Raw genomic sequence first — 17,188 nt, forward strand, 5'->3', positions numbered from 1 at the left:
ACATTTACACATTTATTTTATAACTTTAATGAATATTTAAAAAATAATTTTGGCAATAATTCAAAATAAACTTTTTCTTGTATCTACCTACATATATCTCTATTTTATATCTACACTGCCTTAAGAAAGCAGATTTATAGGTAGAAATTATTGAAAAGTCATGTTAATACAAACTCCAGTTCAAATGAAGAAACACTTTCTTCTTTTGGCTAACATGAAAACTCATATCCATGGCCCATGGCTGATTAAAACTGGGGAAAAATCCAAAGCAGGTACTCCTCTGACAATCTGTCCAGGCAGAAAACATGCCACCCAGGACCTGTACAAACTCCTGGCAATTCCACTAGCAGTTCCTATGCTAGTGCCCTGATCATTACCAGGAAGTCCTTATGGAATTGAAGAGTTAAACTCTAATTTAAATTAGAAGGCAACTGGGCTTAAAACTACAGAAGGACTCTCCTGCCATTAATTTCCATTATAATTCTGCTTTTGTTAGGTATAGCAAAGAGTAAAACACTTTTAGCTTTTATAGCCATTCATTAAAGTAATATATTAATTCTCATTAAAGTTTCAATATCATCATTGTTTTTGTTATTGTTTTGAATTTCTAATACTGTCTAGACATGATATTAGATACTAGTAAAAGTCTGATTAATTATAACACCACTATGACTTCCAAAATAAAGATCAAACCTATCATCATGGCTCACAGAGCCCTGAAAGATCTGCTCCCCTGCCCCCAACATCAAGCCTCCATTCCCATCATGTGCCCTCTGGAGTACATCCTGTCTTCCAGTCACACTTGTAGTTCTCTAAGACCATGAGGATTTGTTTATGCCTCCAAGATTTTGATGTGTTGTATCTTCTGCCTAAAATAGTCTTCCTTCTACTCTGTAGATTCTTATTTACTCTCTTACAATTCTGCATCAAAAGCACCTTCTTATTATAACAGTTATGTCAGTGTTGGCTAAGTCTGAGTTTCCATTCTAGTGCTTCAACCTCTGAATTGTAAGGCACGGCAGGACACAGCCACTATTCATCTTTCTACCACTGGCACCTTTCATAATGCTTAGCACACAGTAGGGGGTCATAAGTTATCTGCTTAATGACTGTATTCAAATGAACATAATTTTGAAACTGGAATGTGGGGGAAATAAGTGTTTTAAGTTTATATTCATTTTATTAAGTAGAATTCATAACAATCCATTTTTTAATGTCTTTTAATTTTTTTCACTAATTTAGACTGTCCCTTTTTATATAAAAGCTGAAACAAAAAACTCTGTAAATGAATGTAAAGGAATGGTACATTTGCAAATGTTACTGGGTATGTTTCCAAGGATAGAATACTGAAAAACACTGCCAGGTAATTTTTTTTTTTTTTTTTTTTTGTTTAGGGCTGCAACCGTGGCATAAGGACGTTCCTAAGCTAGGGGTCAAATCAGAGCTGCAGGTGCTGGCCTACGCCACAGACATAGCAACACCAGATCTGAGCCATGTCTGCGACCTCACTGCAGCTCACAGCAATGTCAGATCCTTAACCCACTGAGCTGGGCCAGGGAATGAACCCACACCCACATGGATACTAGTCAGATTCATTACCACTGAGCCACAATGGGAACTCCCTTTTTTTGTTTTTCTGGCCATGTAATTTTAGTTACAACATGTGAAACACAAATTACAAAAAGAAAAATATATATACACAATTTTGCTCTAAGTAAATTACCTCAATGATTGTTGGTTTCCCCACATTTTCAGCTGTTGGAGACCCATATAGAACTCCATCACTATAAGGTGTCCTTTGGATATATCGAAGCCATCCAGGACGGTCTGGGTAACCCATTAAATTTGTATTAAATGTTATTGGATCATTACTTATCTCACCTAGGTAAGAAACACAGAAGTAAGGTGTAATTACTACAGTTAATTTCATATGTTGCTTTTATAGTTTCAATAAAAAAGTCTATCTAAAAATTTTTTTCTTGGAGTTCCCGTCGTGGCTCCATGGTTAACAAATCTGACTAGGAACCATGAGGTGGCAGGTTTAATCCCTTGCCTCACTCAGTGGGTTAAGGATCCGGTGTTGCTATGAGCTGTGGTGTAGGTCGCAGATGCAGCTTGGATCCTAAGTTGCTGTGGCTCTGGCATAGGCTGGTGGCTACAGCTTGGATTAGACCACTAGCCTGAGAAGCTCTATATGCCATGAGTGCGACCCTAGAAAAGACACACACACACACAAATGTTTTTTCTTACATTTGTAGCAAATTAAATACACATCAAAAAAAAAAAAATCCATGTGGAAATTTAGATTAGGACATCATGAAAAGAAATGATCTTTTTGATTGTTTAGTTTGTCTAAGGGATCTGATGCAGCAAAAAAAGCATATTCATACAATTTTGGGGAAATTTTTCTTTTTTTCTTTCTTTCTTTCTTTTTTTCTTTTTTGGTCACATAGCAGTGGAAAAGTTCTGCCAATGAAATAACTAGCTTTCATGAAACTCTGAACCACTATCAAACAAATCTTAAGGGATGTCTCCAAATTACAAAAGTACCATCAAAACAAAATTACGTAATTTTAAAACACTAGAGGATGAGCTGGAAAAGATGGTATTACAAATCCAAAAGAAGTGTAATAATATGACATTAATAATAAACAGTAGTATTGGTGTGTGCCTGGCCCTTTTGTGCCTGGACTCTACAGGCACTACTGCATCTGATTTTCAAACATACCAACAAAAGTAGTTCTACTATTAGCCCTAATTTTATTGATGAAACGTGTAATTTTCCATGTTAATTCTTCATGGTCATATTAAGTGGTAAAACTAGGATTTAATCTTGGCCAACCCCAGAAACTATACTCTTAATTACATGTTTTCTTCTTCTCTCAACTATATGTTAAAGCTGCTGCTCAAAAGGTTTAGCTATCGAGTTTTGCAAACACAGAATGCCTCATGAGAAATCATTTTTTAAATAACTGATGAAAAGACTGCCTTTAAAAAAAAAATGCTGGTAAGAACATGCTTAACTTATATTTTATGAGTATTTTCAGGTATTCTATTTATTATATAATCCATAAAAATAGTATTTATACTAATTTTAATGCTATGATTTTCAGGAAATTCATTTTTATTTGTTACTTAAATAAGAAACATAATAACATATTTTCTCTGCTATTCTTTCTGTATCTTCATTAATTTGATGGCATTTGAGACAATCCAACATAATATAATTTAAACCAATATTAAATTAAATAAGACTTCATAGTTGGTATTACTTTGAAGAAAAATTAATCTCCATTATATTACTATGAAATTATATAAAATTATATCATATTGCAAAAGCTAGAGAACTCTTTAATATCATATTTCATTCTCTTCTACAATATGTATCATTTTCCAAAAATCAATGTACTGTGTATGACTCTAAGACTTAATATAGAAAATCATTAATTGTACAGTTATAACTATTTCTTTGAGAATGTAGGTAAATCATTTGTAAGAAGCACAAAACTCAAGACTAGAAAATCAAAAATGTGCTTTCTTTAAAATTCAAAAATGAATTATTTCCTTCCATAATTAAATTTCTAATCTTAAAATGGGAACTATCCTACAACAACCAATTTATCACATATCTAAACCATTTCAAATAATGTTAATAATATCTGGTTATATATCATCTAGATTATGCATGCTGAACCCAAAGGAAAATTTAGTAAATCAACTACTTTTTTTTTCTCCCACCAACGACATACCTGGTTTTGGGTAAGGTGGAAATTCCCCTTTAAAATACTCTCTTTCCAAAACATGAACAAAGAGGACACCTGCAGATGGGTAGACATTCCGATCAGAGTGCACCTTGGAGAAAATAGTGTACACTGAAAACAAAGAAGGAAGATAAGAGATAGACAAATAATGAGGTTTGCTTCTGATACTTCACTTACACAGTAGAGAAGGCTTCACTATGTAGAACATTCTGGGAAAACTGAAGCAACATGCAAGACACTGTTAAGAAGTTTGTTTTAAAGGGGAATGGTTTTAGGACAAAACATAGAACATCTCTCAACTTGGGGTGTTTACAGACTTTTCAAATGCCATGTTATCAGAATTAGGCACATTTACTACTTTAAATTATATTAAATAATAGACACCCGTAATATCTTTTTGGTAGTTTCACAGAGATTATTACCGACAAAATCTATCATGAGAACTGAGCAACTATACAATTTTTTCCCTCTTTTCGAAACAAAGTACAAAGAGTAATTTTTAAATGGTAAAAATCTCCACTGTATTGTTTGCTAGACAAAGCATATCAGACTACATAACACCATTGCTACATGTAAGGGGATTTTCATACAGACTTATAAAAATGCATTGGATACTCTTCGAGTATTATTCCTCATCTCTCTCCTAGAAATGATTAATTCCACTTTACCTGATCTTGACATTTAATAATTCACACATATAATCTAGTCTATTATGCTACCTCCTAAATAAGCAATAATAATTACATAGTAAAATTCAGTGCAAATCATTTCTTTAAGTGAAATGGGGCAGATTTCATGATTTACTGGTTACTTAAGATATATGATGATGTGAGTACATTAAAATGATCAAATTGGTTTGATTAGCTTCAACTTATCATTTTTTTTTCCTCTGCTATCATCATCTCCACCAACACATCACTGCCATTACCCTTGTCACCTCTACAATCCTTTGGTTTTCTATCTTCCTGCTTGGCTATGGCTGCAATTTTTAAACAGATAAACTCTATCAGGCAAGTTCTTTCTCTTAGTCACTGATGGATTTGCAAATGTAGTAATTAACCTTAAGAACCCAAGGCTGCTCACTCCGGGCTCACAACTAACTAAAAGCCCTGGATGGCAAAATCACTGACAGTAAATTTTTCAGCATAAAAATAGGAACTCCCACAAAACGTTTTTTTATCTGTAAAAACGTGTCCCTGCAGTTCAGTTCTGTGGATGGCTGCCAAAAATAAGGAACTAAACTAAAATATTTGGCTTGTAGCTTCATGTACCCATAGCTTTACTACTAAAAACAACTTCAAAGGCTATGTAACACAGGGAAAGAAGCGGCAAGTTAGCTTTAAACCAGGTATGTAGGTAAACTCGTTCTTTCCTGACTTGTTTTGAACCAGCATTCTTAAGCCAGTCTTCCCATGGCATTTAAAGTACCCAACCCCTACCCAAGAACAACTCACTCACCTGTGAAAATGGTCTCATTCCAACAAAACAAGAATGAATGAATCATAGAAAAACAGTGAGGATGAGACTGGAGATTCACCAGCTGGATTCCATGGCATCTGTTGAATGCTAGGTGCCATGGAGAATGCGAAGATGAAAGAGACCCAACCCATGCCTTTCCTGAGTTCACCATCTGGCTTGGGAGCCCAGCGCCCACCTAACTAGGTATGGCTTCAGAGACAAACTGTTCTGGCAATACTCAGAAAGATGGTGAGGAGCAATGGAGGCTGAGGAGATCTGGAAAAGGTTTATGTAAGAAGGAGAATTCAATACGGCTTTCAAAGTACTAGCAAGATTCTGAAACTCAGAGACGGGCAATTCCAGTGATGAAATCTGGAACCATCGTGGGGAACTGTGCGGCTCTTTCAAGAAAGGGAGCTAAGCCAGTGATGCCAGATCCAGGAGTATATGTGAGTTACGGGAGGGAAAACTCAGAAGAAGAGTCAAATTTGGGAGAGCTGTGAACTCTTGCTGAGAAGTTACTTCATTCTAAACAGAAAGGTGTTTTAATTCTAGATCACAATCCTACATCCAAAGTACAGGAATATTGTGCATAATCTAAAGAAATCCCTTCAGAGTTTATCTAATTTATTCTTTCTAGAGATTAAAAACACCTTGGAGTCCAGCACTGAACCTTTGTTGTTTTCTCCGCAGCTGAAAGGTGTCTGGCATATGTGAAGAATTTGATAAATGCCTGTTGAATGGATGAACACATTCTAATACAAAGCACTGTAGGGGAACAGTTCTCATGTTTGTGTAGTAAATATATATAACACTTCAATTTCAGTTTTGTAACTTTAAATTAATTCTCATATGTGTGTAGCCGTTTTTGGGTTACCATCCTCCATTTATATTATAAACTACTAGCAGTCTCCCTTAGTTTTTGCTTCCGTAAGATGGTAAAAGATGGCTTATAAATCAAAAAGAAAGGTTGTTCATATTAAATAATATTGGAATAATTTCTATTTTCTGTATGGCCCATGGCAGAGCCTGAAATGAACCAAAGAAGGGTACCTGTCACTGCTTAGCACCTCACTTCAAGGACTAGCACAGAACATCTTACTTTCTGCTTTCATTAAAAAAAAAAATTCCTACAATCTCCAGAGCCAAGCCACAATATACCATGGCCCTCCTGGGTTTGAAGATGACATACACATTTCCTTATTCAGTGTACTCAATTGCCTTTCTGCAATCTGCTGAACTGCATACTTGCTGGTCAGTTACCTTGGCAACTCTGCAGTAAAGCCTGCTTCACTTTAAGTATAGTATGCCATTCACTTTGAGAAAACATGATACAGATGTACGACACATTCATCATCTAGAAATGGAAAATGACTAAGCCACTATGTTTTGTTTGTGAAAATAATACTTCCTTTCTGTGGTATCAGTTTAAATTATAGGCACCCATACAATATTTTAGAGAAGTGCCCCCTTTACCTTATCTTTCCCATTTGTCACTTGCAAAACAAATAGCTCTTCAACAGAGGCTATTTGGGCAGCATTTACACCTAGCTTCCTTTTGGAAACAACAAATGACACATAGAATTCAAAGTTATAGGTTCTTTTTCCAAATATGAGCTATATAAATAATACTGATAGAGTATGTGCTAATACCAACAAATACTGTTACTAAACAGTGAACACATGTTGCACTCACACATGTCTAGGCAGTACTCACAAACAGTAAGAATGAAGCATATTGTTTTCCCTAAAAGCAAGTCTTGAAAATCCTATGTAAACACTCTAAGAATCTCTGAGTTATACATCCTTGAACAATCTCTGAACATTATCTGAAATATACAAGCATACAGTGCCATGCTAATCAAGCTGAGGTCACAGGGTCTGGCCGCTCTCTGTATCGCATGGCTCTGCAATTGTCTACGGCTGCAAATCCATTACCTCTGCAAACACATGCCACTGGATACAAATGAAACTGGAAACCAGTGTGTGGCTAAATCCATGCAAATCCATCACCATTAATGGGCAAAACAATTAAGCCAAAAGTCCAACCCACAGGGGGTCAAAAACATCATCTTCAAGCCACAAGGGTAGCTAGATTTGCAAAGATTAAAAACTGAAGACAGGTAGTCATAAATAATGGAATGGTTTAAGGAAAAATTACATATGTGAGTTGAGAAGATCAAAAGTGCATGTGGGCAAGTGGCCGGGGTAATATTTCACCCTCCCTACTTGCAGCTCCAATATCCCTTGTTAACGTGCTACCAAAATCTTTTCATAAAACCGTTCTCTGTATGTTTTAGTCATAAGGTCTCGAAACTACAAACCATTTCAACAATGTATATTATGCAACAGCAGAGAGCCAAGAACCAAGTAACAGACGGTGATGGTAGCAGCAATAAAGTGGGACCTCATGCTAGCTAAATAGCATTCTGTCTCCCTTTATTAATAGTCCATTTGAAATTTTCTCCCTATGGGAGCAACAATGAACTAAAAATATGAGGGGGCACATTTGTGTGCTTATTTACAATTACTTAAAAACAAAAGAAAATCTGGATATATTTATTAAATATCAAATTTTGAAAGGAATATGGTGGTGCATTGCTAGTGACTCTACAGCATGTCACTTCGCAATTATCACAATGATTATTTTTAATGGCATAGGCACACGCACAAGCACACAAAAAGTCCCTCCTCTACACCAACAAGAATAAGTACATGACTATAAAGATAAACTGGCTGCAAGTCTCAGCTAGATTAAAGCTGTCTCTCCGCTGAAATCTTTAAGAAGTCATAAAGTATTGTCAATATTCATGTCAAGGTGACCTTTATTAGATATCTTTCATGTGTATCTCTTGTTCATAGATGCTTTATTAAGAAATTAATCACCTTAAAAGGTCCACATATCATATTCTCTATTTTTTGTGGCTTAAGAAAAAACAGTAAAAATATCAGTTTATAGCATATTTTAAACAGTTGATAGGAAGGAAACATTTTAAAGAGCTGAGTTTTCTAAAGCACTTGGTGGTCGATCCTTTTTCATTATGGTATAAGATCATCATTTGGCACATCAATTATTTCACTCTGCTCTATTATACAATGACACCCTTATGGACTGTTTGGTTGCCTTGTCATTTACCAATCACAGGAGCGCTAGTGGGTCACCGTCTGCTAATGCTTTTTAAGGTTGTGTGTTTTATAGATTTTCTGTTTCCTCATCCATAGACAAGTTGTCAGCTGTCATTTCTCATTGCTATCAGTGTGTTTCCTCTAACAGCTTCTCCATCCCTTCTAATTTGCTGCTATTAATCTGCTGCAGGTTTAGAAACCATACTACCAAATGAGGTGGGACTGCGAGTTAAAGAACAAATTTGTACTGTCTTAACGCACGGAGGTCTCTGCTAAGATGTGAAAAACAGGAGCCTGCATTTGCCACATCTATTTTGGCTACCCAGAGGCTCTTTTGTGGCATACTGCCTGATTCTTAGTTGACACAGTATACTCCTGAAAAGATGATCTTACTATAATTGGGAGACAGCCACTATTTGAGGAGATGGCACAGCATAAACTCTATGTATTAAATGCATTCAGAAATAAATAAGTGTACACAGAAAGTCTTAATTCAAACCACATGTTAGGACTTAATGTGTTGTGTAAAATAATTTCTTACACATTTGACATCTGGGAAATATACTGTGTAATTTAAAGAGATCTATTAAGTGATCTATTAACCTTAGCAATAGCTAAATATCAGCCTAAGACTATAATGCACTAAAGTAAGTAATTTATTAAGAAATTGAAGCTTATTTCTAAAAGCATTTCAATTTGGTAATTTGCCTCTCATGTTCAGAGAGTTTTAAGATGTAAGCTACTCATTGGGAAGCACGACAAGGGTGCTTTAACCGAGTGCAAATCTGTTAAAACAAGATAGTGCATATTTTCCAACTGTTCACAGTATTTCATTGCTTTAATAGTGAGTATTATCTGAAAAAAAAAACTTGGATAAGAATGATGAATAAGATTTTTAAATCTGCTTCAGATACAAAGAAAATACTGAATAGCTACTTATCTGGTACAGCTTTTAAAATAAACTTTTGTCTAAGCAATTAGATATCACAATTCCTCAAAATCCTATTTACAGAAGAGACACTGTTTCTCTGCTAAAGTTAAGAACTGGAATATTATTAAAAAGAATATTACACCAAAAATACAATTGCTGAAAACTTATTTTACTATATAATAATCTCTGATAATTAAAAACTATAAATACTGACAAAAAAATAAGAATTGCCTTTTCTTTAAAAGTTTTAATAGCTAAAAATCTCTTTAAGAGGCTCAGAGCCCCTGTATACACAATACTCCAAGAACCTACTACCGATTAATCAGAATTGATTATAAGAAATGAATCCCATTTGCTATGTCTGCATCAAGAGAACTCATTTCAGGGTTTTCAGAGCCATTTAGGGTTTCCTTCCTAATTTACTTTTCAATGTGTTGTTTCTATAGCCTAATTGAAATTTAATTACTAAACAAGATAATGTCTGTAGAAAAATATTTTGAGAGGCATCAATATCTAGCCAGGTATACAACCTGTTTTGTTTTGGTTTTTTTCCCCTCATGAAAATTCACCTTGCGTTTTTATCAGTTCAGCTTTATAAATCTTGGCTTAGAATCAAAAAATCTTCTCAGCAGGCTGCCCTTCACCGTTGAGTTTACTCAACATCAAAGTACTGAAGGCCATTCACTTGGCCATGGTCAGCTATTGTTTTTATTTCAGTCACAGACAGTCCACGCCTGGGCTGTAGAATTCATCATGGGGAAGCATTAAATTGCCTTTTAAAACTTCATTTCTCTAAGAGATAGGACTACTTTTCTTTACTTGACGTAGAAAAGAAACCACCACTTGATCTTTTCTACAAAAAGCAGGACAATTTCTTCATGAGGTCCCCTCCAACCCCCAAACTGAAGCCACCTACTAAAACTGTTTTTCTAAACTGGAGTTAAATATTTTGATTTTTCCATAGAATGATCACATGTGTTTGTTTTGTTTTGTTGGCTTTTTCTTAAATGTCAGTTGGAAAGTGGTTGCAAACCATTTTTAATTGGTAATCAATAAATTCAGTCTCAGAGAATGCTGCAACTGAAAAGGGCTTTAGATGTCATCCTGTTGGGGCATGCCAAATAATTTTCTCTGCTAAGGTCATTGCATTACTTCCTGCTTGGACAAGGCCTCAGCATTCTACTCAAGCCTGACAGATAATACCAACTGGAGTTGGCATGCATTTGTTCCCCAGGAGAGTTAAGTCATTTGTTTCATAGATAACAAAACTGAACTCAGAGAAACTGAGTGACAAGTTCAAGCCTCCAGGACTAGTAAGAGGAAGAGCCAGGACTTGAACCAGGGGTGTCATGAATTTTGTTGATTGAATAACATAAAGTTATAATTTGGTAGCTGTCCATTAGATTATTACAACCCACCACTGAAAAAACTCATTTTGTTTTCTAACACTGTAACTTTCATAATTCTATCTCCTTTTTATGATAAAGTAGAGTTTGACCAAATAATCTATCATTTCTAATTACATGCACTACTGGAAGAAGTTAACAATCACAATTTCAAGAAAAACATCAACCTGAAGTTTCTTTTGTTTAAAGAAAGAAACAAACCGAAATTTTAGAAGGAGACATTTCAGCCTTCATGACCAGACCTATCAGCTCTGATAGGTCATCTTTTGAAGTACTGAAACTTTATGATCTTCCTTCCTCACTTTGCTACCTTTCAGAAGCAAAGAAGAATGCATATTTTCAGCTTCAGGGGCACTTCCTGTTCCTTTCCAACCATAGAGGAAAAGAAGTTATCTAGAGAGATATTTGTATCTTCGAGCCATGCACTCCCTTGACTATCAGTCAGTAAACTAGGAAGGAGCCTTCTTTAAGGTGGCAGAAGACAATTCTATCAAATTGTTCAGAGTACATATTACTTCATTCCCATGAATGTCCAATTAAAGTTTAATGTTTAAGTTGAAAATAATCAGGAAATTAGAACATGATGATTATTTTGACTTTCTCTTTATTTCTTGGGGAAAAAAAGCAATAGAAGTTTATCAGTAAACCTATGGCTGACCCACTTGAGAACTCAGTAAGCAAGGAAGGAGCATATGAAGATGTTTATCTAAGTGAACTAGATAACTAAGTAATATGAAGGCTTATTCTCTTTTTATTTATATTATTCTAGAGGTAAATTTTAAATTCCTCTATCCCCACCCCAGTAAAAAGAGAAGGGAATTCATGCTCAGAGTGCTCCTTATGATTTTTGTGATCAATTAACACATGTCAAGGTAGTATGATGCCACAAATGTTGACATTCCAAATGCCTCAAAATCCTATTTACAGAAGAGGCACCAACCCACTGCTAAAGTTAAGAATTGGAATGTTATTTTCAAAGAAAGTTACATAAAAATATAATTGCTAAAGTTATTTTACTATGTAAATGCTCTTATAACATTTTGTGCTCTCTTGAAATTGTCAAAAAGAGAAGGCTGAATTTCATGGTTAAGAATACTTCGCAGAACATTTGATATCGGAGAGAACATTTTCAATCTTCTTTCTATTAAGCTACTAGAAACAATTCTCACCACACAGTTGATGAATTACTCTCTGTATAAGATACTTTAATAATGCAGAACTATAATGATAGGATTTAAACTGGAGGAGGAGACCTGGAAGGGAGAAGTGGCTAAAGAATGACTTCAGGAGAAACTGAGGAAATAAGAGCGCATGATCATCTGAACTGGTTATTTCAGTAGATTCAAGATGTATTGATCATTTCTATTTTGAAAACTACAGTTATTGCCCAAGTTTCAAGGAGAAAATCAGTTTGAGTTCCTGTGTAAGTATTAAGTATGAAATAGGAAGAGATAAGTATCTCTTGAGAACACTGTGTTAAAGGCCTTGGAATAGTACATTTCACTAAGAAAAGCACCACAGCAAATGACTCAACTGGGTTTAAGAGCTGGTTAGAGACTACCTGATGGCAAATCAAAGAGGAACAGAGGGATATACTTAAAGAGTACAGAAGTTCAAGGGATCAAAGTTAAAGAAAAGAAATTGAAGAAAAGGGAAAGGAAGACTTCAACTTAGTGCAAAATGGTACAAAGTCCAGAGGAAGAGTCTTTCGTGACCACGTGTGAGACAGCAGGAAAGCAGGGTAGGTCTCAGGTCCTTGGGAGATGACAGAACAAAAGTATACTGCAGATGGCAACACTGAGGGTCATCTGGGCCATCACTAGAAAGATTAGAAAACAGGAATCATGGATGTGCCAAAGGAGCTAAAGGTTCTCCGCCTGATTAAGAAGCAAGCCAGATGAGGTAGTCAGGGGTGATTCCCTTGAAGGAAACAGAGAAAAATCCCTTGAGAATATCTAAGAAGAGTCTGGGGACAGGACTATGGAACCATGCGCTTTGACAGGAGAACAATGTGCTTGATATGAAGTGCATCTAGTGCCTTTTAAAAGAAATGTTTGTGATCTTTTCATAAGAAGTTACTGTTATAAAACTGTTTTCTTATAGATATCAGAGGTGAAAAATCCCTTAAAAAAGCAAAGGTGTTTGTGGGTTTGTTTCAAAGACAGCAGAGCAGGAGAGATGCTGGGAGCCTTGGTCCTACTATGAAACAGATCTGGAAATAGAAGATTTCAGCTGGGGAATAATTTGGTGCTAACTGGGAAAAAATGGAGTGATCCCAACTCAGAAATGTAAAAGAACATGAGGTAAGACAGGAATCACTTCTACAAGAGACCTAGAAATTTTTATCTGGCAGTAAGGCCATTTTATTACCCCCCAAAAAATTATTGTTCTTTTCAAAATATTTTAAAATTGTTATTTTAATAGATATGTTTACCCCAAAGTTATGGAAAGTAGGCTACTGTCCTGCTAATATTCATGACCACATATAGCCAAAAGAGTGTGCGTGCACATGTGCAGGCGTGTGTGTGTGGGGGGGGGGGGAGGGATGTTTAAGAGGGACTGTAAAGACAAATAATCCAGAAATATTAAGTAAAAAGCTCACAATGATAATTAATATTTTTAAAACAACTAATCTTTTGGTTATTAAGTAAGTCTTTTTCTCCCATATAAAATGCATTATTTCAAAGGTCCTGACATATTGCTAATGGACACATTAAAGATAGGGAAGAAAAATTTAGAAGGACAATCAATCATCCAAGGGTCAGGCCATCTTTTCCACAGAAAACAAGTGCCATCTAATTATTTAATAGCAAAACATATCAATTTGGTTTTGCAACAAAAATTATTCAAAAAAATCATCCACAATTAGGCAAAATATTTTATGACCATTTTTCTAAGGTTACATAAATACTGTTTTTAAATGATTTATGTTAAATGTACTTCTTAATGTTTTTCAATGTTAGAAATAAATTGTTATAATAACCACACTGGGACAATTTTTATAAGTGGCAAGCTAGTGACTGGGTAAGGGGCAATGATAGGTTAAAAACAAGAATTATTTTTAGTTTTTTTTTAAAAAAGGCAAAACCAGAGCAAAGGAAAAAAAAAAAAAAAACAACTTGGAGAATAATGGATTAAGAACACAGAGGATCATAAGTTTTAGAAGAAAACAAAATTTGATTTTTTTCAGATTGACTTATCAAAAAAAAAAAAAATCCACACATGACTGCAAAAGCAAAAGCAGTACTGGAAGCAGACATTTAAGTGACTCCCCAAAAGGGATTTAGATTTACAACCTAAACTCACCATCTTTCTTCCCAGCAGTCATTTTTCTGCTGATAATAAAACTGTTGGCCTGTTTGGTCTTCCAGTTAACTGTTCCATTTATGCCATCAGCACAGCTTAATAAAAAAGCTTTTCAGAATAAAACAAATGTACAGAAAATGAAATTAATATCAAATTAAAATGACTATCACAGATCACCTACTATGGATTAACTGGAATCAGATTTGATCCAATCCAGTTAGCTAATTAATACCATTTAATAAGTATTTGTTGCATGTCAATACAAGGAATAGAGATACACGGTATGACACAGTTCCTGCCCTCCAAGGAGCTTACAATCTATAGGGATTGATAATTCATGTACAGAAATATACATGTAATATATAACATAATGTATTAATATATAATAACTACACGTATATACACAGGCTAGAAAGCATAAATGCTATAATAACACTGAGAGGGATAGCAATTTTCCTTGGCTAGGAATGTTGTGAGAAGTTTAAAATGTCTTTTAAATTCGCAATTGAGTTTTGGAAACATTATACTGGCAGCAATGAAGGGAACTGTGGTTAAGGGATACTAAATAAGGGGCTGTCTCTGGAGGGTAGGGTAGCAGCCAGTCAATAAATCAGGGGGTGAAGTAAAAGGAAAGGAAAGCTGAGGCCAGTTACAAGACATCATGGAAAGAATACTGACAATACTTTTCAAATTGCTGGATGTGGGCTAAAAAAAAGAATCAAAGATGGCTTTGAATTTTTGATCCAGAATAACACAGAATAGTGATATATTAGGAACCCCCAAAAGAAGTTCATTTTGGGAGAAAGATAATAAATTAAATTCGGGACACATTAAATTTGGGGTACCAGTTGGATATCTAGGTGAAACCATCTAAGAGGAAGATGGAACTAGAGCTCTGGTTCCTAAGAGAGTCTAATGCAGGCTTCAGATGAAAAGTTGAAGTTCGACCCCAGAGAAATGATTGTTGATGCCAAAGCCCCAGTGTAACTAAGGGATACTGATCGCAGGTAACATGCATAGACTTTCAGGTACAAAATGATCTGGAGAAGATACACATTCATGTTCTTGACCTGTTTGTCTATCCTATATCCCGTCATCCAAACTACCAATCTTATTGCTTACTCTCCCATTTTCATCCCTACCTTTGCCTTAATATTTGGGTACCTTTTCTTAACTACAACATTGGGTCTCCATCTCATTCTCCCTTCCACTAGCCACCTCAGGTATGCTCCCTCTGGGTCGAGCTCGGTCCCCAAACCCCCGGGGTATACCCCATAGTTTTATCTTAGCATCTGGAGCTGAAATATAGCAAGAAGGAATGCACAAAAAGTGGGAGGGACAACAAAGGCAGAAGAACATGTTAAATTCATTTATGTAGTAAAAAGAGGGTGATTCAGCAGAGAAGAAATAAGAGACAAGGCAGGCAGAAAAGTTAGACTGAACCTGAAGTGTCATATATACATCAGTGGAAGAGATGTCAAAAAGGAGAGGGTGATCAACATCCTCACTTAACTGCCAAAAAGGTTAAAGAGGATGAGAGTTTAGGAAAGACTGCAAAAAAGTCAGAAGTTACTGGTGATGCCTTGAAAGTGGAATTCCAGTAAAGTGGTAAAAGTGGAAGTCAGCTGGCAAAAGGTCAAGATGTAGATGCAATAAATACAGTCAATCTTTCAAGAACACTGGCCAGAATAGAGAAGCAAAGAGATAAAATGATATGGCAAACAGAAGAGTAGCAAGGTAGAGAGAAAGGTTGGTTATTTTAGTGTGAGGAAACAGATTTTGTTTACAAGCGGAGGAAAAGACACAAGGAGAGAGAAAGAGACTATGTATAAAGAAAAGAAGCATAACTGATAAAACAACCCCAGGAAAACTAGAATGGATGGGACCAAGCATTAAAGAAAATACTCCACGAATCAGAACGGACAAGCGAAGGGACAGTTTGTTGGGGTACAGGAAATTTAATGTTGAAAGGGCTCCCCACCGTAGTAAATCAGAGGTGAAATGCTTTCCTCCTTTTCAAACTGAAGGTTGAGTAAAATCCTGAACTTAAACTAAAATTTGAGAAATATCAAGTCCTTTTCCAAAATGAAAAAAGAACAATTCAAAACTCAAGTTATTAAAAATAAACAAACAGGAGTTCCCATCATGGCTCAGTGGTTAACAAACCTGACTAGTATCCATGAGGACGCGGGTTTGATCCCTGGCCTCGCTCAGTGGGTTATGGATCTGGCGTTGCCGTGAGCTGTGGTAGATGTCACAGATGCAGCTCAGATCCCACATTGCTGTGGCCGTGGTGTAGGCTGGCAGCTACAGCTCCAATTCAACCCCTATCCTGGGAACATCCATATGCCACAGGTGCACCCCTAAGAAGACAAAAGACAAAAATAAATAAACAAGCATACAAACAATCAAACAAAACCTCGAGTGATTGTTTCAGTGATACCTGGGAGGGGAAATCAAAGGCCTAAACACCCCAAGTGAATAAATGACTTGGTTGGTATTCAATTTTTAAAATATGGAAACTTAATTATACTAATTTTATATCTACTAAAAGACCAATCTTATGGATGATTTGCCTAATAAATGGTTGATTCACTTAATAACTGAAATTACATCCTTTTAAATCTAGATTGAAAAAAACAATAGTCATTTCCTAAATAATTTAAGCTAAAAAAGGGGAAAAAATGTTCAGTCTCTTGTGGCAAAATATCCCACCCCCCAGGGGTTTTCCTAATTGCTGGGTTCTAAAGGCAACATGCTGGTTACAGAAGAATCACCTACATAGCTCTCTAAAAACACCTCTTCTCTCATACCCCAAAAATACATACATAAAAATTTTAACACACATATTCATGACTCTACCACAGAGAATCTAGGTAGACACAATTTCATGAGGTGATTACCACACACAAAAACAACCTCAAGAAGATCAACAGAAGACCTAGAAAACCCAATGGGTATATAGGATATTCAAATGCGCCAGTGTAGGGCTAGCCTTATACCAGAAAACTTCACTCCTCCTATCTCCAACTGGCCCAGAGATGGCAGCCAATTTGCAAGAGCATGTAAGTCACTACTGGACAGTGGGAAATCCCAACCTAGAAAGACAGGAAGCAGGTGGCTAAATTCTTCTGTACTTTTTTTCAAAGAGCAATGTATATATGTGAGCCTGATAGGCAACATTTACATTTAAATCCATC

At 35.7% G+C, this 17,188-nt stretch overlaps 1 protein-coding gene and 1 long non-coding RNA gene across 21 annotated transcripts in view; one reads left to right on the forward strand and one right to left on the reverse strand.

Annotated features, from left to right (window-relative positions):
• Positions 1-17,188, reverse strand: part of SGCE (sarcoglycan epsilon) — a 71,187-nt gene that overhangs the window by 40,750 nt on the left and 13,249 nt on the right. For 6 of the 20 annotated variants that reach the window (XR_014814237.1, XR_014814236.1, XM_021101979.2 and 3 more), the window contains exons 2-3: positions 3,750-3,872; positions 1,724-1,881 (exon numbers count right to left, since the gene is read on the reverse strand). Coding sequence is in view for 15 of the 20 variants with exons in the window: in XM_021101979.2 (XP_020957638.1) it covers positions 1,724-1,881; positions 3,750-3,872 (281 nt within the window). In the remaining 5 variants the exon portion in view is untranslated. Of the gene's footprint in view, positions 1-1,641; positions 1,882-3,749; positions 3,873-13,988; positions 14,097-17,188 lie in introns of all 20 variants that reach the window. The other 14 variants (XR_014814235.1, XM_021101976.2, XM_021101974.2 and 11 more) reach the window with 5 other exon arrangements.
• Positions 1-17,188, forward strand: part of LOC146400005 (uncharacterized) — a 31,590-nt gene that overhangs the window by 2,186 nt on the left and 12,216 nt on the right. Inside the window, exons 2-3 of the long non-coding RNA XR_014815851.1 lie at positions 11,914-12,105; positions 12,786-12,985. This is a non-coding gene — a long non-coding RNA (uncharacterized LOC146400005). The remainder of the gene's footprint in view (positions 1-11,913; positions 12,106-12,785; positions 12,986-17,188) is intronic.

The sequence above is a fragment of the Sus scrofa genome, chromosome 9 (genome assembly GCF_054392235.1).
Source record: "Sus scrofa isolate SSC_HxYL_T2T_F1_AM1 chromosome 9, Sscrofa_HxYL_maternal_Yorkshire_Landrace_v2.0, whole genome shotgun sequence".
Classification (NCBI taxonomy): domain Eukaryota; kingdom Metazoa; phylum Chordata; class Mammalia; order Artiodactyla; family Suidae; genus Sus; species Sus scrofa.